The 23,342-nt window shown below is 44.3% G+C and overlaps 1 protein-coding gene across 9 annotated transcripts in view; it reads right to left on the minus strand.

Moving 5' to 3' along the window:
- Positions 1 to 13,006: 13,006 nt before the first annotated feature.
- PCDH1 (protocadherin 1) overlaps positions 13,007 to 23,342 on the minus strand; it is a 150,146-nt gene continuing 139,810 nt past the window's right edge. Inside the window, exons 5-6 of one of the 9 annotated variants that reach the window (XR_016280523.1) lie at positions 18,414 to 18,552; positions 17,190 to 17,277 (exon numbers count right to left, since the gene is read on the minus strand). Coding sequence is in view for 7 of the 9 variants with exons in the window: in XM_089516162.1 (XP_089372288.1) it covers positions 16,892 to 17,277 (386 nt within the window). In the remaining 2 variants the exon portion in view is untranslated. The other 8 variants (XR_016280522.1, XM_089516168.1, XM_089516167.1 and 5 more) reach the window with 8 other exon arrangements.

The following is a 23,342-nucleotide window of genomic DNA, read 5'->3' on the forward strand; positions in this document are numbered from 1 at the left end:
CTACTGGATGACACAGACTCACTCCATTCTCTAATAACAGAGAAGCAGCGTGTTCACAAAACCAAACGAGACAGGCATGTATCTAGTTCTCTCTTTTTCTTCCAAAAGACTCAGCAATGGAAAACCTACCTGGAATTAAAAAACAGCCACTGAAATAATAAACCTGCAACAGTTGCACAGGAGCACTAAACTCACTAAAGCCTTGTCTCCTTATTTACAGAAGAAGAATCCCTGTTGCAATTTATCAGAATCAGATGACGAGACTTTGAATAACTTCCAGTTCCTTCCAAAGAGGAAAATTAATTTAAAGAAAATAAAGGGGGGAGGAAGTATGCAGGGATTCCAACAAAGATGTTGGGAATTTGAAATCCAAACATAGGGAATAATCAAATCCCCCAAAGGCTCTAAATGTATGTACACACAGACACACACAAAGTCTGTATGCCAGTACATGTTCATGTTTATAGTACTACAGCTGACACTTTTTGTTAATAGGACTTTATTGGGGTACATCCTCTCTAGATGCTAAGGAGCTTATCATGCCATGTCATTATGCTGGAATATACCGTTCAAAAACTGCTGCAGCTGTACTGACAATGATAGCTGATTGGTTGACATTGCGCATCACACCCTTGCCACTTGCACTGTAATAGTGTGATTTGCACTCTTTCTATCTGCCATTATCACCGCCCCACATGACATGTCCCACCTTTGGCTTTGGGATTGGTTTGATTTTTTTTAAAAGCGCCACTTTTTAAATAGCAGTAATAACACAGTTATAGCAAGACATAATTATGGCACACCCATCACAGACCAACTCTCTCCACCTTTCTCCAAGCACAGGATTCATGGAAACATTGTTGTTGGTGTTGCTGTGTGCCTTTAAATCGTTTTCAACTAATGGCGACCGTAAGGTGTCCCTATCCCAGGGTTTTCTTGGCAACATTTTTTCAGAGTCAGGTTTGCCATTGCCTTCCTCTGAGGCTGAGAGAGTGTGACATGTCCAAAGTCACCCAGTGGGTTTCCATTGCTGAGAAGGGATTTGAACCTTGGTCTCCAGAATCGTAGTCCAAAACTCAAACTGTTACACCAGACTGGCTCTTTTCAAGTTGAGTTACATACATTTTAACCCCTAGGAAGAAGCTTGACTTAAATGTGCTTCAACAGATAGCCAAACTCCATGGCTGGCCCAAGTAAAGTCTTCACAAAAAGACAGCTGGCACTTTTAAAGACAATTCATTTACAAAACCCAGACACAGCCCCCTAGTCTTTCTTCATCTCACTCAAGCTCCTTTGGCAGGGCATTTGACCTACCAAATTGGTGGGGTAATGATGATAATAACAATATTTTTTTAAAAAATAAATAATAGAGGTTTTATTTGTTGTCAAACATTCTTTATTCAACTACAGTACATAAATAGCCTTCAAGGAAGTTCTAGATTTATTTCCTATACCGTTATTTCAGTTTTGTCCACCAGTGAAACCAGGAGGCTTTACACAGATTTCACAGGGCATCTCATATTCACCCATCCCAGAGCTGCTTTGATTCAACAAGAAGCCTGCCCACAGGATCCTTTGGATGGTCGCACCTTCAGAAGAAGCGTCACATCCCTGGAAGAGAAATACAAACAAACTAAGAGGGCTGGCTCATCAGCAACCATCCCCCAGCTTCATCCCAACAGACATATCCACCCGCTTCTGTCGGTGACTTCATCCCCAAACTTCTGCCTGCCAACATCCACCGGCTTCAATCCACAAGTATCCACTGGTTCATCACATTCACTCTGTGTCTGGAAGGTAGCTTCCGGTACCTTCTGAACACTTGTCCCCAGTCACGCCTGCACCAGATCTGGACTTCCGTCAGAGCCTGGATGCATTCACAGACACACATGCATTCACCTCGACCACATTCTCTGCCCCACATTCAAACACGCATCCACCAGCTTCATCACATTCACTTTGTGTCTGGAAGGGAGCTTCCGCCACCTTCTGAACACGTGGCATCCACAGATTCGGACTTCCGTCAGAACCTGAAGTGCACACACACACACACACACACACACACACACAAGCATTCACACATATGAACGCTGGCTCTCAGACACTCTCCTTTCACTCCCAGACACGCCCCAGGTTCAACCCACAAATATCCACCAAGCTTCCGTCAACAGGCTTCTGCCGGGTCTGTCGCCCAACGCCAGCCAGTGTTATGTCAAGGAACTACACTGGCTTCGGGTCCCTAGACCCAGCTCCTGCTTAGCAAGTCACTAGGGACTTGTCTTCTCATGCTTATCTGCCAGTTGGCCTCCTCTGCTTGCCATCCATCCTGGTCTGTGGGCCGGACTGTTCTGAAGCCTGCCAAGCAATGCAAGGCTTCTTTAGCCATGGTCTCTGTGATGTCACAAAGACCCAGAAACTGAACACAAGCCTCAAGGATTGGCTGAGCACTAGTGAGGTCAACAGTCCCTCAGACTCAAGGGTTTTACAATGTCTCTTTGATATGCAGCACAGATAGGGTTGCCGTAAGTCAGGACCTCCAAACAGGGACAAATGTGGGACAAATGTAGGACAACATGTTCAAATGTAGGTCACAGTTTAATAAATGGAGGACATGTGAAAAAATTGATGGTTTTTAAAAAATGTTAATATAAATGCATGTTTCTTAGGCATGATCAAAATGGAGGACATTTTGAAATTTGACAGAAGAGCACATGTCCTGGAAAAGGAGGGGGCTGTCTGGTCACCTTGTCTCTGGTCCAAAATACACTGCAGAAATAAAACATAGCTGGACTGAAATGCCCAGAGTTCCACACCAAAGCTGCATCCACACTGAGGAAATAATCCAGTTCGACAGTGACTTAACTGTCCTGGGTTAGTGCTGGGGAATGCTGGGAATTGTAGTACACTGTGGTTAGGGTTGCCATAACCCGGCGGCCCCCGTGGCAATCACGGTTTTGGGGGGCCCCTCCCGGTCCCGGTCCGGTTTGGGCCCCACCCGTGCCTTGTTCCCGGTTTGGTGGCCCGCTCCAGCCATTGCCGCTGCCGCTAATGCGGCTGCTGCGGCGCCAACCCACCTCCTCCTCCGGCTCCGCCTTCCTCCTCTTCCTTGGCGGCAGAAGCGCCGCCACCACCGCGCCCCCACTGTGAGGGCTTGCGCGCCGCCCAGGCCTCAGCAGGGGCCAGTGGCAGCGCGCGCGCCTGCCTCGCTTTCCTCCCCGCACGCGTGCCTGCCCCGCTTTCCTCCATGCGCGCACGCGCGCCTGCCCCGCTTTTCTCCTCGTGTGCGCGTGCCTGCCCCGCTTCCCTCCGCGTGCGCACCTGCCCAGAGGCAAAATAAATATTGAAAATGGCCATGCACCTCCTCCTCCTCCTCCTCCTCATCATCATCATCATCGCCTCGGTGCCAAAGGAAATGGCCCTCTCCCCTCTGCTGCCTTGTTGGGACTGGTCCACGTGGGGAGGGGACCAAACAGAGGAGGCTCTCCTCTTCCTGAGTCTGGCAACAATTGTTGCCAACAAGCCTCCAAGATAATTCCCCAAACGTTTGGCTAAAACTCACCAAATCCCCCCCATATCTCATCAAATATTCAGTCAAAAACCCTGAAAAGTCCCTGTAATGTTAATATGGCAATAAAACGTAGCCCTAATTGAATAAAAATAACTGGAACTTATTTCAACTCTCAAAATTACCATTAAAACCAACCACCAAAATCACACCAAAGGCTCTGAAAAGGACCCATTTTGGTGTGAAAGTCACCAGATTGGCAAAACCCAGGACAAACCTGAGTCAAGGAGGAAACCGTGCAGGGACACCCCCTAGTGGTTAAAAACCGGGAATGTCCCGCCGGCAGGAGGGTTATGGCAACCCTAGGCTAGAGGAGGACAGGCTGAGCAGGTATGGGGAGTGGTGAATGCCTCACTGCAGTAATTCACCAAATGAGATTATAACTAAAAGAAGTTCTGATCATGATGCTGTTACTAAAAAAAAGCCTCCATGGATCCAACCATTCTGAATAATTATTGGCCAGTCTCTAACATTCCATTTTGAAGCAAGGTTCTGGAGTGTGCCTTAGTGCAGCCTTAGTGGCTGCTCCCACTCGCTGGAATTCCCTTCCACAGGAGGCTAGGCAGATCCCTTCCCTACTTTCCTTTTGTTAGCAGGCAAAAGCTTTTTTTGTTTAAGCTTTAAATTTGTTTATGTAACTGTGGCCCGGTACAGATGGGCCAAAAAGGACACCCTCATCATGTCCAAAGGGCCAGCGCTTCTAGACACCCCTCGCATGTGACGAGGGCACCCTTGCTGCGTGGTGCTGAATAGACGGTGCGGCCTCCAGCTGGAGCCGTGCAGCAGCGACGCGCTTGAATCGCCACCAGCTGTTTGTGGCGGCGTAAAAAGGAGCCGCTTTTTAGCGGTCCTTTTTTCACGCAACCGTGACACACAATTTGGTTGTTGCTGCACGGCTACGTGAGAAAGAGAGGCGGCTGGTAGCCGCCTCTTTCTGGCAGTCTGTACCCCGCCTGTGCCAGGAGGCTTTTTTAAAATCTTGGGAGGGAGGAGTATTTTTAAAAAGTTTTGTATGTTTTAAAATAATTTTATACTGCTTTAATTGTGGTAACTTTAATTGTTCTTAAAATTGTAGTGATAGATTTTAATTGATTTCCTTCAGTGATCCAACTTGGGTCACACATTGGAAGAAAGGCGACATATAAATAAAATAAAAATTTAAATCTGTAAAATGAAACCTAGGTTCCTGATCTTCGGCGTTTCTCTGAAGATGCCAGCCACAGATGCTGGCGAAATGTCAGAAAGAAATGCTGCCAGAACATGGCCACATAGCCCGAAAAACCCACAAAAAACTTCGGCGTTTCTGTTTGACCTCCATGTAAGGGCCCTCTTTGGGAGGGACTCCTCTCATTAGAGGGTTCCTACTTCACCAGCTTTGAGTGGTTGCCAGCAAGGGCCTATCCCTTTTGCATTGGGTGTTAGAGACGCTTGAAAAGCAGTGAGATATTTTGCAAGCCCCTCAAGATGTTCAGTGGGAGTTAAGGGAGAATGTTAATCTTCCATGATGTCCACAAAGATGTCTAAGTTCACCCTGTGGCTGCTTCTAGGCATTTCTCCTCTGTGTAGGCTTTACTCCTCCAGCCTGCCAAAGAAACACTAGATGATATGGGACAAGCACTGCCTTCCCTGTGGTGGTAGGAAGACTATGCTTGTCTCTGTAGGTGTCCTCTATATGGCTGTCGGGAAAGTGTGGTGTGCAGTTCTCTCTTTGAGAGGGGATGGAAGGAAGTTTCTGTGTTAATCTGGCCTTTAGGGACTGAACATTTGCCCGTCCATGTTCTAGAAAACAGTGGTGCTTCTAGCTGGTTTTTAAAATGTGCTCATGTCAGAGAAGCTCATTCATGGGCCTTTAATATTAAAAGCTAAAAACTTTCATGTATACTATAAGTATTCCAGGAATTCTGAATTCTAAAACGTGAATAAATGCTGCTGCTTCTCCTTCCTATGTTCATTTCCCACATTTGATTTAATCCTAGCCATAATACAGCATCCTAAAACAATGCTTACTAAGAGCTTGGTCTCTGCTTCTATGCAGAGACTAGTTTTCTGAATTCTTCAGAAACAAACTATACAGAATGCATGCAGGATATATTTGTCTGGGTCATCTCACATTTTAAAATATTTTATATTTTAGATGGTTTATTAGATTCTTTTTTACATAACTGGATTTTTTTTAAAAAAGTTTTATTTATTTGTCATTTGATCCACCTCTATTCTGCATGTTCAAATAAATTATTTCAAGGCAACCCAGGGGGGAAAATACTTTTATAAATTAAAATTCAATAACAATTAAAAGGCATAAACATTTAAAATCAGAGGGGAAAACAGCTCAAAGCAGTGAGTGAAAACACTAAATCAGTAAGCAGATAAAAGCAAGCCTCGGTTGGTTAAATAGATTTGTTTTCATCTGTCAGGAGCATAGCTATAGAGACACTATTTAATAGTTGGGGCATCACAACTGAAGAAGTGTGATCCTGGGTCACATAAGGTAAACAAGCAGGGAAACACAAAAGTGAGTCTCTATGGGTGGCCTCAATTGATGGACAGGTTTGGAAGGGAACAAGTGGTCTATGAGAGATCCTTGTCCCCAAAGGAAAACTCTAGTTCATTCCAAACATGAAGAGTATGAAGAAATACAGACTGTGCTGATAAGTTCTGTGCTTCCAAGATTTCTGGAAATACTGCCATTTCATTTGAGCAAGAGCCTCTCACACATGCTGGCTTTACCTATGGACTTTTTTTTTAGATGAGGTTCTGTTAATTAATGCAGTTGTCTTCAGCAGCATACACTAGGAAACAAGCAAGTCTTTGGCAGAGTATGGAAATATGACTCTTACTCAGTGGTGTCACTAGTGGGTGTGGGGGGTACGAACAACACCATGTGACACCGCAGAAGAGGGCTGACACCTGGTCATAGAATCATAAAGTTGGAAGAAACCACAAGGGCCATCCAGTCCAACCCCCTGCCATGCAGGAAATCACATTCAAAGCATCCCCAACAGATGACCATCCAGCCTCTGCTTAAAGACCTCTAAGGAAGGAGACTCCACTACACTCCGAGGGAGTTTGTTCCACTGTCGAACAGCCCTTACTGTCAGGAAGTTCCTCCTAATGTTGAGGTGGAATCTCTTTTCCTGGAGCTTGCATCCATTGCTCCGGGTCCTAGTCTCTGGAGCAGCAGAAAACAAGCGTGTTCTCTCCTCAATATGACATCCCTTCAAATATTTAAACAGGGCTATCATATCACCTCTTAACCTTCTCTTCTCCAGGCTAAACATCCCCAGCTCCCTAAGTCGTTCCTCATAGGGCATGGTTTCCAGACCCTTCACCATTTTAGTCGTCCTCCTTTGGATATGCTCCAGTTTCTCCACTGCCCAGAACTGGACACAGTATTCCAGGTGGGGTCTGACCAAAGCAGAATAGAATGGCGCTATTACTTCCCTTGATCTAGACACTATACATTTATTGATGCAGCTTAAAATTGCCTTTTTTAGCTGCCTCGTCGCACTGTTGACTCATGTTCAACTTGTGGTCTACTTGTACTCCTAGATCCATTTCATATGTAGTTTCATTCAGCCAGGTGTCCCCCAACCTATATCTGTGCATTTCTTTTTTCCGCCCTAAGTGCAGTACCTTACGTTTGTCCTTGTTGAAGTTCTTTTTGTTAGCTTTGGCCCAGCTTTCTAGTCTATTCAGGTCATTTTGAATTTTGAGCCTGTCCTCTGGGATGTTAGCTATTCCTCGTAATTTGGTGTCATCTGCAAATCTGATAAGTATGCCCCCAATTCTGTCATCCACGTCATTGATAAAGGTGTTGAATTGCACTGGGCCCAGGACACTAATCACTCCCTGCACCTCATTGCTGCAGCCTCATTCTCCTCATTAAAACACTCACCTGTTTTAATCTGAATTTAAGTTGATTTTGAAAACCACACATTTCCACTGTCTGAATTTCTGCCATTGTTGGGTATTGTGATGACTGGTCCTCCAGTCATCTGAGGACTTCTCCTGAACTACAAAGGGTTAATCTAGGAGGAGGTACATGCTAATGGGAGATGACATCACATGCTAATGAGCTGTGACATCATAGCTGATGTAAGGTCTAACTGACTAATCTGAGAGTAGGACTGGGAAGATTCAAGAACATTCCCTGAGGAACCTATAAAAATCCCCCTGGGCCATGCAGCCGCCGTCTCTCCCTTTGTTCTCTCCTGGGGGGAACTAGATGGTGTCTCTTGGAGTCTGGAAGACACAGACTCAGGGGAATGCAGGTCGAGAGGCAAGGGGCCTTCCCTGCATCCAGGAACTCAAAAGGACTGCAAATCCCATCACTGTGTGAGTAGTTAGGAAACGTGTTAGCTCAGTGCGTTTTAGGCCTTTTGTTATTTTCAACAATGGCTTGTGTGGAATGAACTCTATAACCATGTTCTTTGACCTGCAAGGCAAAGGGGCTTTGCAAGAGTGATATAAATTCTTTCTATCCTATTCTATCCCTTTTTAAAATAAACTTCTTTCTTAAAAAGTATCTGCTGTCTCTCTTTGCTCCTGTACACGTGCCTGAACTCGGTTACTGATTGCTCTGGGTTAGTACAGAAAGAAACTAGATCTCTATCCCTCACAAGTTCCAGTGTGTGTGTATAGGGAGGTGTAGCTGTGGGGCTATGTGTAATTCACTGGGTGGTGGCAGCTTAGGAAAAGGACCTCAAGAGATCGCATTCCGCTCAGCAGGGAGTGGGGAATGGGACCTAGGAGATCCTAGAAGGGAAAGTGTGACAAGAGGGGACTCCCTGGGAGTAAAGGGCCACGCACAGGGCGCCAAGGGCTCCAGGGAAAGGCTCCCCCCCAGTCACTACATGGTGGCAGCGGTTTCGGACTTTGTGGGAAGCACTGCTTGTGGGACAAGAGTGTTTTCTGCTTTAGGAGCTTGCTTTCAGTAAGATGCTTTGAAGAAGTGTGGGATTTCTCTTCTCTCTTTCTCTCTCTCTCTCTCCCCGTGCTCTCTCTCTTTTGCTCGACTGAGACTACAGGTATACAGATTCCATTTAAAGTCAATATCCTATATATGCTGGCATTTGGGGGTGGGAACAGAGGTTTAACATGAAGTGGGTGGGTGTTTGTACATTGGTACAAAAGGGTGTTTCTTCATGTATCACTGTATCAGATTATTTTAGGTCACACAACTGTAGCAGCTGCAATTTTTTTTCCTTCCTGGCATAAACCTATGAACCAATAACCTTTCTTGTTTGCCCATCATTCTTCTCAACCACATGCACTCCCATTGGATGGCATGTATACCTACAAAGTTAGATACCTGGGCAGTTACCTTAGCCCTCACAAATGTTCCTTCTGCCTCTTCTACTGGTGGATGTAATTTTACTGATAATCTTTGAACACATTCAGCATCTCTTGGGGACAGAAATGGAGGTCACACTGGATTTGTTACTGGCAGTGTTTGCCTTACTGAAACAGATTATTGAGGCATGTGAATGGCTGGACATTGTCCTTCACTGATGAGAAAGAGCACATGTCAGACATCTCCTGTGATGCCGTGCTAGGGTTTCACATGTGTTTTTGGGAGTGGTGTTGGGAGCAGTAATCAGGGCCAAGGTTATTCTTCAGGAGCTCAGATATTTTTGGCGCTGGTGGGTTTATCCATGTAGTAAGTTGTAGCGGGAGGTTTTTGTGATGTCAGCCTAGTCAGACAAGAAATGGGTTGACAATTTCCATTTGGCTCAATCCACCTTATTTGCCATTGTGGATGCACTTTATCCAATCATACAGAAGCACGGCACAACCATGTGGAGGGCCATCTCAATGGAAAAAGAGTAATTCACGTTTAGACTGGAAAAGAGAAGATTAAGAAGCAACATGATAAGAACATTTAAATATTTGAAGGGATGCCATATTGAAGATGGAGCAAGCTTGTTAGATAACTTGTATTTATGGGCCTGCAGCCCACATGCTTGGTATCGCTTGCTCAACAGCTGCAGAAATTTTTGTAGAGGTGGGCTTAGTTATGGAACTGGAGTTTCTGACTCTCTTCACAGCATAAGCACAATGAATAGATTTACACAGATTTGGGTACGCACATAATTTGTCATTTCCTCCACCACCACCCTCTTTCTCTTTGCAGCATATCCAGTAGATTTACAGAGACTTGGATATGTATATAATCTCTCATTTTTTTGTTCCTTGTCTCCCCCGCTTTTTTTTTCTTTTTTCTTTTCAGATAATGGATGGCTTCTCTGCTTTGGGATTTCCACAAGTGGTGGAGACAGTTGTTGGGTGCCATTGCCAGAGAGTTTCTCTGATAAAACAAGGTGGAGAAAACACATACTCCATCCTGTTACAAAGGACTGTAGATCACACAAGGCATTTTACTGATGTAGAGATCAGTTGGAGTGTGAAAAGTAATGAGGCCTATGTGATCTGGAACTCTGCTATATGCTTCATAAGACCATGGAAGTGGGTGTCTTTGTTCCTGGCAACTGAACGATAACTGTGAAGTGTTAGCAGCTTGGTCCACTACTACTTGCAAATTGGGTGTACCCAATAAGAAAGTGGCTGATCTTGGTGCATTGATGGAGAAGCAGGCAAACTTCAATAAACACGACTCTTGCAATGGATGTGGTTGAAAGGGGATTTGGGAGTCTGAAAGCTTGGTGGAGGTTGTGGAAGTGAATATCATAGAATAAGAGAATCATAGACACAAGGGTCACCCAGTCCAATCCCCTGCCATAAGGGAATACACAGTCAAAACACCCAACTGATGGCCATCCAGCCTCTCTTTAAAAATCCCACAGAAGGAGACTCCACCACCCTGTGGTATTCCACTGTTGAGGGAAGTAATAGTACTACTCTATTCTGCTTTGGTCAGACCTTACCTGGAATAGTGTCCAGTTCTGGAAACTGCAGTTCCAGAAGGATGTTGACAAGTGCAGCGTGCCCCAAGGAGGGCAACTAAAATGATGAACGGTCTGGAAATCATGCCTTATGAAGAGTGGTTTAGGAAACTGGGTATGTTTAGCCTAGAGAAGAGAACGTTAAGGAGTAATATGATAGCTATGTTTAAATATTTGAAGGGATATCATACTGAGGCTGGAGCAAGCTTGTTTTCTGCAGCTTCAGAGAGCAGGATGCAAACCAATGGATTCAAACTACAGGCATTGAGATTCCACCTCAACATTAGGCAGAACTTTCTAACAATAAGAGCAGTTTGAAAGTGGAACACACTCCCTTGGAGGGTGGTGGAGTCTCCTTCTTTGTATGTTTTTAAACAGAGGCTGGATGGCCATCTGTCAGGAGCGCTTTAACTGTGCATTCCTGCATAGTGGTGGGGTTGGACTGGATGGTGGTTGTGGTTTCTTCCAATTCTATGATTCTTTCTAATAGAGCTGAACTTTGAATATGTTGATTTGTTTTTAATTAGACGTCAGAAGTGTTTAGATTGAAGTGAGCTAAGTGCAGGCTGCAGGCCTCTTGCACACCCCAGTATCATTTTTGTGGCTCTCAGGACACCTTTGAGGTATTTTTTTTTTTTGTAATTGGTTGGGGTTTCCCTCCCTCCATTCTTCCCCACTAAATTGCTCTTTTGCAGGTATGGAGGGCATTTTTGCCACACCAGGGATCTACCTGGGCCATTTTATGCTCAGGAAAGGCCTTTTTAAAAACTGGACTACCAGTTACCTCCTGTGGCTGTTGGGGGTGGCTAAAACAAGTCCCTAGAGGGTATTTGGGAGTATTGGGAAGCAAACATTTTCCCAAGGTCTCCCAGGGAACTCATGCCCCCACAGTTCTCCACCATAGTATTGATAATGGTACCTAGGCACCATCTGCTGTTGGTGTACCAGTTCAAGCAACCAAACATTGTTTCAGTTTCAAACACCACATAGACATTTTATGAGCGGAAAATGCTTCCAGACTGCAAGCTATACCCTGAAGGACAGTTTAAATACCATTTCTGTGATCAGGTGGTGCCCACAACAACTTTGTTATACATGCATTTATTACTCCATACCCAGTTTTCAATGGAACCTAGTTGTCTGTCTGTTCATCTCCCTATTTCAGGGCAGCCATAGGTAAAAGGGAAATTGGCTTAGTGCAGCAGCTGTATGAAAGTGCTGTTAAATCATGTAACAAAACTAATGCCTTGCCCTTTATGACAGTATCTCTGAAGAAAATCCTTGTGGGTTCTGGTCCCTTTCCAGGCTAACCAGAGGGCACATGGGACATTTTGGGGGAATGAACTGCCCATGTGAGCCTCAGCAACTTTGGATGCTGCATGCAGACACCTAAAGGTTGGCATTCATAACAATAATTTGTTTGCTAAATGAACCAAATCAAATTATATCAATCAGTCAATCAATCAATATTTTGGCTCATGATATGTTAAAATTATTAGTAATTTTATCTGAATTTGTCTCTGCTTAGTATTTGATCAAATAAACTTAACTGGAAATTGAAATGGAATTGATTCTCTTCCCATCTGAAGGTGAGCTTCACCTATATTCTGGGCTGCCCGGCAGAAATACAGTGTTAAAAGATAGCCCTGAAAAAGATGTCTATCCTTCTCCATACCTTTGAGTTATTAAAACCTTCTAAAGTTATTATTTATTTTTGAAAGTAAGTGGCAGCAGCTAATTCTGATTAAACATGTGTCTTGCTGTTTGTTCTAACTCCCAGGATAAGCAGACACACTGGTTTGTCACAGTATGCTTAAGTCTTTGCCTTGTGCCTTTCCCAGTCATCTCTTTTCCTAATCTACTAATCATTTCAGTGAAGGATGGGGATTGGGGGAGGGAAGGTGGAAGGACACAGTATAGAGAAAAACAGGTTCTTCTGGCATCTAATAATTTTATTATGACTAGAGATGGAAAGGGGGTCTAAACAACTTTAAAGGCACCAGATCCTGTGTGATCTTGAAAGTTAAGCAGAATCATCCCTTGTTAGTATTTGGATGGGAAACCACCACCAAATATCACGTGTTGTAGGCTGTATTTCAGAGGAAGGAACTGTCAAAACTACCTCTGACTATTCCTTGTCAAAGAAAATCCTATGGAATCCATGGAGTCAACAGGTGACTAGAAGGCACACACACACACAGAGATGGGAAGGCCCTGCAAAGAAAATTGGGGGGATGAGATATCGTTTTAATGTTTTTGGTGCAACAGACTAGCATGGCTCTCTTTTATCTGTCTCTCTGACCTGCAAATCTCAACTTGGAAGGAACAACTGAGGCTGGGACAAAAGTGAAATACCATCCCTCCCAATGCCACTATCTCAAGCCATTTTACCAGAACAGTTGATAGCCATATATTCTTTGTTTTTTTAAAAAAAGAAATCTCCACTCACCCATTGTCTACATCACACAGTGCTGCATTCAAAAACATTATAGCCAACACTCAGTCTGTTTGATAAGCACAGTCAATAAATCAGGTCAAGCCAGGTTTTCACACTTTTATTGTAAAGCTTTGGGAGGGCTAATTACAGTGGAGTTTGTCATCTGACAGCTCAGCAAACAAACAGAATGGAAGAGAACAGAAAAGGGCTCACGAGGTGTCATGCTCACGGCTCCAAACAAAAAGGATTACAAGGGAATCAATTGTGCTCACGGTGCCAAGGGAAAACTAAGCCCCAGGCCCAAAGCCTTCCCAGTGCAAGGGAAATGCATCACATTGAGAGCAATACAACCTTAGCAAGAGAGAGAGGCAGTACCTAAACATAGGTCACCATCTGAAAAATAGTGGGTACTCTTTACTCTGCCATAGGATTTCTCCTTTTAGAAAAAGCTACACCTGCATGTACATAAAACTGTACAAAAAACAAGGCATCACAAGCAAGGAACTGAAATCTCGTATAAATAGAACCAACACGAAGAGCTACAAAGGGGTTGCTTGGCTCCATCTTACACAGCTGGCCTGTGCCTGGCCTCCCACCTTTGGTTTTACCCCTGGCTTGTCCTAGTGCAGTGCTGAAAACTATTCCCCTTTGCCCTTCAATGTGCTTGTCTAGGCCAGGCAGGACACATCTTCGTCGTGCCCATCCTCCATTCCCTATCCCTGTGCACATAGGAACTCCGGCTTTAAATTGTGCAAATGAGCTTCCCTGGTGGAAACATGGCCCTTAAGAGATGATCCCACTATTCCAATCCTGTGGGATCTCTATGCTCTGTGGCAATGCCAATTTTCCTCACCATGGGCCTCAATGGCACTACTCCTATCAAAGCCTGTTTTGTCCCGTCTTTATGTTATTTCTCACATTCCCATGTCTAAGATTTCCTTTAGAAACCAGGTACCATGGCTTCATCCTTTCATCTCCCTCCCTCAGCACCCACATTTATCCCATATCCCAGGGGGAAAAAGCTGAAGAACTCCTGTCAAGATATCAAACATCATCTGGTAGACCACTGCAGATTAATGGAGTTTATAATTGACACTCAAATCATTGGCATTGGCCTAGCTAGCAGGAGAATTAGCAACCTTAGCTTGCTTGAGCAAGCATGTACTTTGTTCCACTGGGCCCTGTTGCAAGAGTGTCCAAAGAGGGTAGCAGTGGTCAGATGAGGCCAGCCTTGGAACACTCATTAGCAAGGGACAGGCTTGAGCTAGCCTGCCTCTGCATGAAGTGGCCACATGATTATTTCTGAACAGGACCAATCCAAGTATTTTTTTTTTAAAAAATTGTAGCCTATATTCCATATAACATTTTATTAAAAACAAAAGGTGATAACCTTACCTGGATACTACAGGTATTCCCTTGTCAGCAAGCCTGGCTCCCACCTATGCCTTTGACAGTAGGGAAGTAATAATAGAGAGACCGAGAGAGGGGTCCTGCCCCCCTCCACACCGTATAGTGGCACTTTAAAGTGTCTTAGAGGACAGTATATGGTTAGAGATGGGTGGCTGAAGTCCATTACCTCCCTGGACAGGACTGACAGAATCCTGTATCTATCAGAATCAGTGCCTGCTATCAACTGAATAGACATGGAGAGAACCAGTCATTTTAGAACTCCTTCTAGATCACAGATCACGTTTGTGCAGCTAAGGCCTTTGATGCCAGAGTGGATAAGCAGGATCATGCTCCTGACTGCACCCTGTGGATTGCTGCAATACTAGTCCTGAGCCTCAAAGAGTGTAGGGGGAAGAGGAGAAGAAATGCTTTGCTCTCATGGGTACTGTAAGTTACCAAGGATCTCAAAACTAGGCCTCAGATTCTCGTACCCAGACTTCTAGCATTCCATGGCACATAGCAGCTTGCTATATGGGGAGTTGTCGTTCTGCCTTCTACTATGTTAAATCATCCCCACCCCAGATGAAGCTAATAGGGTATCAGTCTTCTCAGCAGGGAAAAATCACACATGGGGGTAATGTGGTTTCCTATGGCCATAAAAAGCTTCTGATTCTGGTCTGGCTTCTTGATCTGAGGAATGTGTAGCCTGTCCCCCTCCACTCCTACAGTGCCTGGCAGTCAGACCTAGCAAACACACATATAATTGTAGAACAAAGGGAAGGAATGATATTCCTGCCTTTCTCTTCTGCTTCTCAGATCCATGCAACTGAGAAATCTGAACAGAGACACAGCAAATAAGGGAGGTGAGCTGCCCACCTTCTGCAACACATCTATAAACATATCTGTGATCCATGACAACATATAGGAAGGAGGACAGGGCATAATGGCCTTCAGAAAAAAACACCCACCCAAGGTATACAGGAGCCAGTGCTGGGCCCAATAAGTATCAGCTGTTTTGAGGGTAAAGGCCCCAGGCTGGATGGAGACTATGCTAATGAACTTGCATTCTCCATGCACACTGGGATGAAATTCCACAAACACCACCTAGCAGGGTGGGCAGATTGATGGGAAGAGATTGCCATGAGCACTAGACGACATGGAGTCAGGCCCAGCTAAGTCAAGGACAGTAAGCGTGACTTAGGAACCAGTTCATTAGAGCATCTCAAATATGGCTGGAAGAGGAAGAGTACTCTTTCCCAATCAGGACTGGTCTTTTGATCCAGTCTGGGTGAAGGCACCCACTAGTGGAGTTAATTACACCAAGGATAGTTTCCAAGGCATGATTGGGAATGCTCTGTTGGGAGTAGTCACACTAAGGGTAGTTTTGCTGTTTTTATGGATCCCTTTTATAACTACAATATCAGACAGGGCTCCTACAATCCGATACTATGTGGCTAAACTGGTGGCACTGGAAGAGAATACTGGAGCCCTTGAGGCTGACCCTCTGCTCTAAAGGCATAGGAAGGGGAGGGGGTGACTCCAGCATACAGAGGCCTCTGGCCTCCTGTGCAACCCTGAGTCAAAGCTCCATTTCACAAAGGCAATGGTGGCTTACAGGCAGATAAATCAAGGCCAGAATCATGGCACTGGGGCCCAATAACCCCATGGGAATTCCCTGCCTTGGGTGAAGAAGAGATATTAGGGAGTTAGGGGCTTGTACCACCTGATGAACAGAAATCTCTTCTGACTTTCCTACTGACCCAGCTCTATGGTCATGGGGCAAGAGCAAAAGAGGGCCAACTGAAAGCCACACTTATAAGCACTAAGGTTCCCTCCACACCTGATGGGAAGAGTTGCTGAAATCTGGAAAGAGATTAGGGGTTAAAAGATCTGTAATGCCCTTCTTCCCAGTCCTGCTGACCAGACAAACTTCTCCCCTCACCAGCTGGCACCCCATCCTTATTTACACTGTGGAAGGCAAGGGTGGGCTGGTTGGAAGTGCTTGCTCCCATGTGCTCTTCTGTGTGGTGAAATGTTCAAGCTAGAAATTGCTCCCTGTGGTTTTGTTTTGTTTGTTTCAATGTCTTTTTGTATCAAGGACAATAATTATTTTGATCAGGCAGGACACAAATGTCATTCCTAAGATTCATATTTACAGGAGTCTACAGTAACAAGAGAGGGAGCTTTCCCCTCTGTACCTGTGCCAGGTGCCCTCAGCCCTGTGCCCAATGGATTCCACCAAGTCTGCGTGGACCTTTGGTAACTAAGCCCTTCCCCCCACCCCCAGCCCTGAAGCCATGAGGCCAAGCCCTCTTCACTAGGTTACTTCCTCTCTCTTTCCAGACATCCAGGGACCACTCTACAGAGAACTTGGTCATTCAGGTTGGTGTCAGTTCTCTTGCCCTGGGAGCAATGACTTTACAAAAGTGTTCCTGTGCCCAGGGCCTGGGCAAGGCATTCTCACCTGGCAGGCACAGAACTGCCAATGCGAGTGATAAAGCATCACAGTTTGAAAAGTCCCTTCTTTTTATTCGTCTTTGAGTTCCAGACACTGGTCTCAGTGGTGTTTTCCAGGTACTTTATATGGTCCTCTCAGTATCACAGGTAGATCTCCCGCTTGGCAGTTTGGGAAGATGGTGTGGTGGCTGTCTGGAAGTCCGAGGTCTGGGTGAGAGGGATTTCCTCCATGGGGGAGTCCTTGCAGGGCTCATGGCTACTGTTGGAAAAGGCACTGTACGTAGGGAGCAGGCGGAGGTTAGCCATTTTGGTGTTGCGCTCTTCTGAGAGTCTGGGGCTGCCATTCCCAACTTGCTCTTGACTCCCTCTGTCTTGATAAGGCACAAATGTGGAGAGTTTGAGGGCATTCTTGGGCCGCCGGCTTGGAGAGGACTGACCTGGCATCCAGCAGGTGTCAGAGTGGCCAAACTCTGTGCATTCCCGGGTGCAGGTCCCTGTCATGGCTACATCAGGCAGAGGCCGGAGGTCTACAAAAATATAACAGAGCAAAGGAAGGAAGAAGCATTAAAGCATACAAATAGACATAGTACAAGCAGCTGCTATGGCTAAGCTTAATGCAAGCTGAAAGAAAAAAAAACCGAGGGAAACAATGCTCAATTTTCCTTCCTTACTAGCTCTACTATAGCAATATTGCTTTCTCTGAGAAGTACCTGAAGAGAAAGCTAAAGAGCTAAGCAAAGCACTAGTCTCCCTAGAGTTTGGATGGTCTGAACCATTGCTATGTAAAAGAAGGAGTGAGGGTTAAAGTGGTAAGAATTTTGACAGAGTAGAGAGACTATAGGAGGAGATCAATGTTTCAATGTTCTTCTACTCTAAAAAATAAAAATAAAAAATCCCTGCACACAGAAAGTTAACACAACAGTTAGCTTTTTTGTTCTTTTTACTTGCAGAGACTTTTTTTGAAAAAAAAAGTTGGAGAGCAATCCTGCACTACCTCTTTCTTTTGAATGTGTAAGACCAAGCCTAAAGTTTAGCAGAGCTCCACAAGTATGTGTTTCTGGTTGTCTCAGGTTTTCTTGCTCATGTGTCTATGCCCTGACACAGAAATAATTCACAGTATCTAGGTATAAATCCACCCTTTTATCAGGGGTGCTTTATTCACCAACCAAGCCTGTCTGTTATCTGTGCCTTGAAAGAAGACAATCATAAACAATACTAAACATCAACTCTGGCCTAAGGTGATCAGTATTCCTTCACAGTTGGTACCTGGTTATACATTCACCCACACATAAACCAAATTAGCTTGAGATAATAGTGAGAATATCCTCCAACAGATTTTGTAATGTTTTACTTTTGTTTATCTTATTGTGAATAATTAGCTGCCTGACAGAATTGGCTGAAAATGTTGTTGTTGTTGTGTGCCTTCAAATAGTTTCCAACTTACAGTGACCCTAAAGTGAATCTATCATGGGGTTTTCTTGACAAGATTTGTTCAGAGGGGATTTGCCATTGCCTTCCACTGAGAGGGAGTGTGACCTTTCCAAGGCAACCCAACAGATTTCCATGGCCAAGTGGGGATTCAAGGTCAAGTGGTCTCCCAGGGTCCTAGTCTGAAAATATATAAGTATGTAAAGTATAAGAATAAATAAATATGGAAATTTGCCTGATCTCTGTAGGTCAAAGTTCAGCTCTTCTTTTGCACTTTATCGGGGTTGAGTTTTAAGCATACAGCACACACATTCCTGAGTAGCTTTGTTAGTGCTTGTCACTTCAGTAGACTAGAAGAGAGGTAATAAAGACATCTGCACAAGAAAAAGTCACACCGTCATAACATTAATACTAGCGAATACTATCTATAAGAAAGGATGCATGAGGAGGGGGAGCAAAGAGGACCCGAAACACCCAACAGAAAGTATGTAGACAAGAGACAAAGTCTCAGGGTGTTCTTGCAATTATTTGCAAGAAACAAAGCATTTGACCAGAAGCATTGGTAACATTCTATTGGTTAGTCCCAACTAGAGTAGTTCCATTGAATCAACTGTTGACTAGTGAATCAACATGTAGGTAAATCTCATTGATATTCTAGTTCAGATTATCAGTAGGATTCAGGACAAAGTCACAGTGTTTTTTTAAAATGGGAAAATGCAATGCGCCAACAACGCAAAGAAGTTGTGTAGACTGTTTGCAACAGATGGGGGATAAATATGCACTATATTTGTTGCAGTGCTAGAATGGTGTAGTGGTTTGAGTGTTGGATTAGGACTACAGGAAACCACTTAGTCATGGAAACCAATAGAGAGAAGCAATGGCAACCCCTCCTCTGAACAAATCTTGCCAGGAAAGCCTCATGATAGGCTCACCTTAGGGTAATCACAACAACTCAGAAGGAACAGGAGAACAACTAATATTTATTGCACAGTAAATTGATATTGCAAACAGTCCTCAAGTCAGCAAACAAGATTCAAGTTAATAGTTATTTAGATAAAGCAATTTTAAGCCACATTTCTGGCTTTAGGGGAAAAAAAAGTGGCAAGTTCTCTGTTCAGCTACTGCAAGGCTGGGGAAAGCTTGAGACATTTTTAGAGCTCTCCAACTTATTTAAAATTGTGGCACATTTTCACTCCAAAAATGCTGAAGAAATAGCCAAACTACCTCCAAAAAGTGGCTGTTTGGGTTCCTAGCCACAAGAGACTGAAGCATGAAATCATGCCTACTTATGCCCTGTTACATAATATTCGCTCCTCACCCTCATGTCTCTGGAACAAACAAAGTAAAGCTACAACAGACATCTCATGTTTGTCTAAAAAACACTAGGAAAAAGAATATCAAAAAGCCTTCCCACAGATTATCTACCACCTTTCTGAGCACTGCAAGAAGCAAAACCCTTTAGAAAAAGCATTGTCATGATACTGTTGTTAATTAATGTTCCACTGCTGTGAATTAAGATTGCCTCAAGTGGTTGCTAGGGGATCAAGTCATACCAGTGATAGCAAACCTTTTAGGGACCAAATGCCCAATGTTACCCGGTGCCAGGGGCTAGACTTCTCGGGGAAATGGGCTTTCTGGGCTGGGACTTCCACACTCCAGGAGCATGAATTCTGCCCTCCTGTGTGGGACTTCCAGGGCAGTACTTCTTTCCCCTGCCCTCCCAGGCCTTCAGCTGCTTCTCTGGAAGCAGCTGAAGGCTTGTGATGGTGGGGAAGACCCCACAGACTCCTGGGTCTTCAGCTGGAGGCAGCTGAAAGCCCAGGATGGCCGAGAAGGAGGAGGAAAAGGCGCACATCTGTTCCTCCTCTTTCCCACCCTTCACATGCCACAAAAATGGTTTTGCATGCCATCTCTGGCATGTGTGTCATAGGTTCACCACCATGGACCTATGCAATTAAATGCTCAGTGCCCTCAGCTCTTGGTATAATAGGTTACTTTAACCAAAGAGATCATTGACTATAATAGGGGTGGGCATAGTGCTGCCCCATGACTGCCTATTTTGTGGCTCCTGAAGCTGCCCGCCAGTTCCCCAACTGCCCAATTATTATTTCTTTTAAAAGGTCAGTACTATTTTCAGGCAATATCTGTTCCCAAACTATGCAGAAATCCCCACAAACACCTTAAATTATACAAAGTATCTCCATGCTACAAGGACCCCAGAACAACATACTACCCCAAATGTCTTCCCTTCTAGTCTCTCCCAGAATGGCAACAGGGAGTCCTGTCATTTCCTGTAGCCATTTTGAAAATGGAGTCATTTGGGTTTGCTGTGGGGAGAAGGAGCATTGCCTGTGAGTTGGGGTTGGATAGCTGGGTATGCCCTGGTGGGTACACACTTGTTCATTTTGGACAAAAAAGGATGACAATTTCTGCCCTCTTGTACTACCTAGACCAGTGGTTCTTAACCTTTCTTTGATTCATGGAACACACTGAGAATTTGACTACAATTATGGGCCTCCCCTCTAGGAGAAAGGTGCCTAAACACAATGATAAAAAAGGATCTAAAGAAGACTGTCAGAATCTGGTAGAGTCTGCCATGTGTTTTGTTGTTGTATTAATTTGGTTAATGTAGTGCATAAAGGTTTATATGTTTTAAATGTTATATTAGAGACCCAAGTATATCATTGGGAGTGATGGGAATTACACTGTTTTACTGTTAGTTCAAAGAGAAGATAGCAGCTTGGCTGAAGAATGCTCAGTTGTGTGTGGGATGATTTTCCCAGGGCAGTCTACTGGGAAAAGAAAGTAGACAAAAGCAACAGTGTGTGAAGGGAGATGGATAGTCAAGGTTGGGTATAGCCACGTTTTCATTTGTAAACAAATCAAGGTAAAGCCTGTGAAAATATTGGGCGAGATTGTGGATGATGGTAATTCTCTCTGAAGATGTCTTACTGTTAACTTTAAGAACTACTGAAATAAAGTTTTGCTGTTTGACTACAGAAGACTGGTTTCCTGAGCTGCGGCGAGTAGGCAGTTCTGACAGGAAACTAAAGAGGGGAAAGAAATCATTTTTTTTTTTGCTTCAGTTCATGGATCCCCTGAAGCCCATCCACCATTGACCCTTTTACACTAAATAGTTACAGTGCTATAATTCCACTGTAAGTGCCATGGTTCCATAATATGGCATTCTGGGATTGGCTGTGTAGGGAGGGACATTTAGAATCCCCTGGCAGGGAGAGCCAGTGGTGTCAAACTATAAACCCTAGGGTGTTGTTATGGCCATTAAACTGGAATTGCACTGCTTTAAGTGTTAAGTATGAAAGGGCATCTAGGCAAAGGAATGCTAGGCCTGTTTCTCTGTTTAAATTTGGATGACTTTTGCTTTGATTGTTCATATCCTATTTGACTATGGTTCAAGTTATGTAGCTACAGTACCATGAGGATATACACAGATGGAAAGGCAGAATAGAAAAATATTTAACCAACCAACCAACCAACCAACCAACCAACCAACCAACCAACCAACCAACCAACCAACCAATAAATGTTCTCAGCTGCCTCCCTGGCTGCCTGCTCTCCACCTCTGGTGACAAAAGGATCTTTAAGAACTGAGCCTTGGCAACAAAAAAGAAGAGGGCCATGTTACCAAGACTGGAGGCAATAGCTGCTGAAAGGCTCAAAATTATCCTTCCTTCTCTACTTTTTGCAGCAGTCTTACCTCTCCTGCTTCCTATTCTTTTCACATACAAACCTCCATTCTCCTGGTTCATGCACAACAGACAATGTCCAGCACAATTTTGTCCCATTGTAGCAGCCCTAAATTAATTAACTAATTAATATGTTTATATCCCACCCTACCTCCAAGGTTCTCAAGGAGGTTTATAATAAAATAAGTTTAGAACACTTTAAAACAATAATTTTAAAAGATCAAACATGTATTAAACCATTTAACACTTAACACAAGGCAATATAAACCCAGTAAAAACAATTTAAAATAATGTAAATTGTAACACATGTGCATATTGAATAAAATCAATTAGTCCCCAAAGGCTATTGCATGTTGCTTGTATTATTACACCACCCTGTTTAACTGGGATTCTTTTTGTCCCCACTCCCACTGTATCCTCCCAGATGGCACTTCCATCCTGACCCAAGGAAGGCTTCTGCCTCCTGCAGTTCCTCTCCCACTGCACCCTCTCAACCCTCCCAGTGTTTGAGTATGTTTGCATGTGTGTCACAGGCCCCTGCACACACAGTCCCAATGTTCCCGTGGGAAACTGTGCACACCTACCTGGGTGCAGAGCCCCATTCACAGTCTGCTCCGTTCAGGAGACACTAATGAGGAGCAGAAAAAGGAGGAGAGTATCACTCAGTATGCAGGCCCACTCCCAGCTCCCTCAGGGTTTGGTTTACCCCCATCACCCCATCAAGTCATCCTACCCATAGAGGCACCCCAACACTCTTGTTCGATCGCAGCAGCTCAAGGCAGCCCAATCAGTATACCTTTTCTAGGCTCCCTCTTGGAATGCTGGTTCACTCTTTCCCTGATTATTTAAATCTCTTTTTCCATGCATATTCTGGTCTATGTAAACACTTATTTTATTTTCATCTATCACTGGATAGATTTAGTATGCAGAGAGATCTTGTAGCACTTTTGAGACTCACTGAAAGAAAGAAGTTGGCAGCATGAGCTTTTGTAGACTTAAGTCTACTTCCTCAGATTCTACATACTAACATGTGGCTGTATCTTTGAATTCTGCCTCTATTGGATAGTTTTGTTTTTCTAATCTGCCTTTTGAAAGTCTTAAACACTTTCCAGTTGTATAGTAATAAGAAATGGGGGCTGGAATATTTTTCAGCCTGAGAGCCACATTCCCTCACAGACAGGCTTTTGAGGGACCACACTTTCCATATTCACATTCACGCACACATACACATACAAATACACACCACCATTTATACCAGGGTTAGGCAACTATGGTGGTAGGGTGGGAGTCAATTTACATCTCCTGCCACACAGTGCAATGGTGCCTTGCAACACACTAAGTAATGTCCCGCCATAGCCATGTATTTGGCCAGTTTCCAGCCATAATAATGCTGGTTGGGGAAGCAGCTGGGGTGAGCCAAACTGTTGTGTCTCTGCTGAATTTGGGTGCTTAATTGG

Source organism: Sceloporus occidentalis, unplaced genomic scaffold, assembly GCF_023333645.1.
Source record: "Sceloporus occidentalis isolate IW3139 unplaced genomic scaffold, rSceOcc1.0.p SCAF_3, whole genome shotgun sequence".
Taxonomy (NCBI): Eukaryota; Metazoa; Chordata; class Lepidosauria; order Squamata; family Phrynosomatidae; genus Sceloporus; species Sceloporus occidentalis.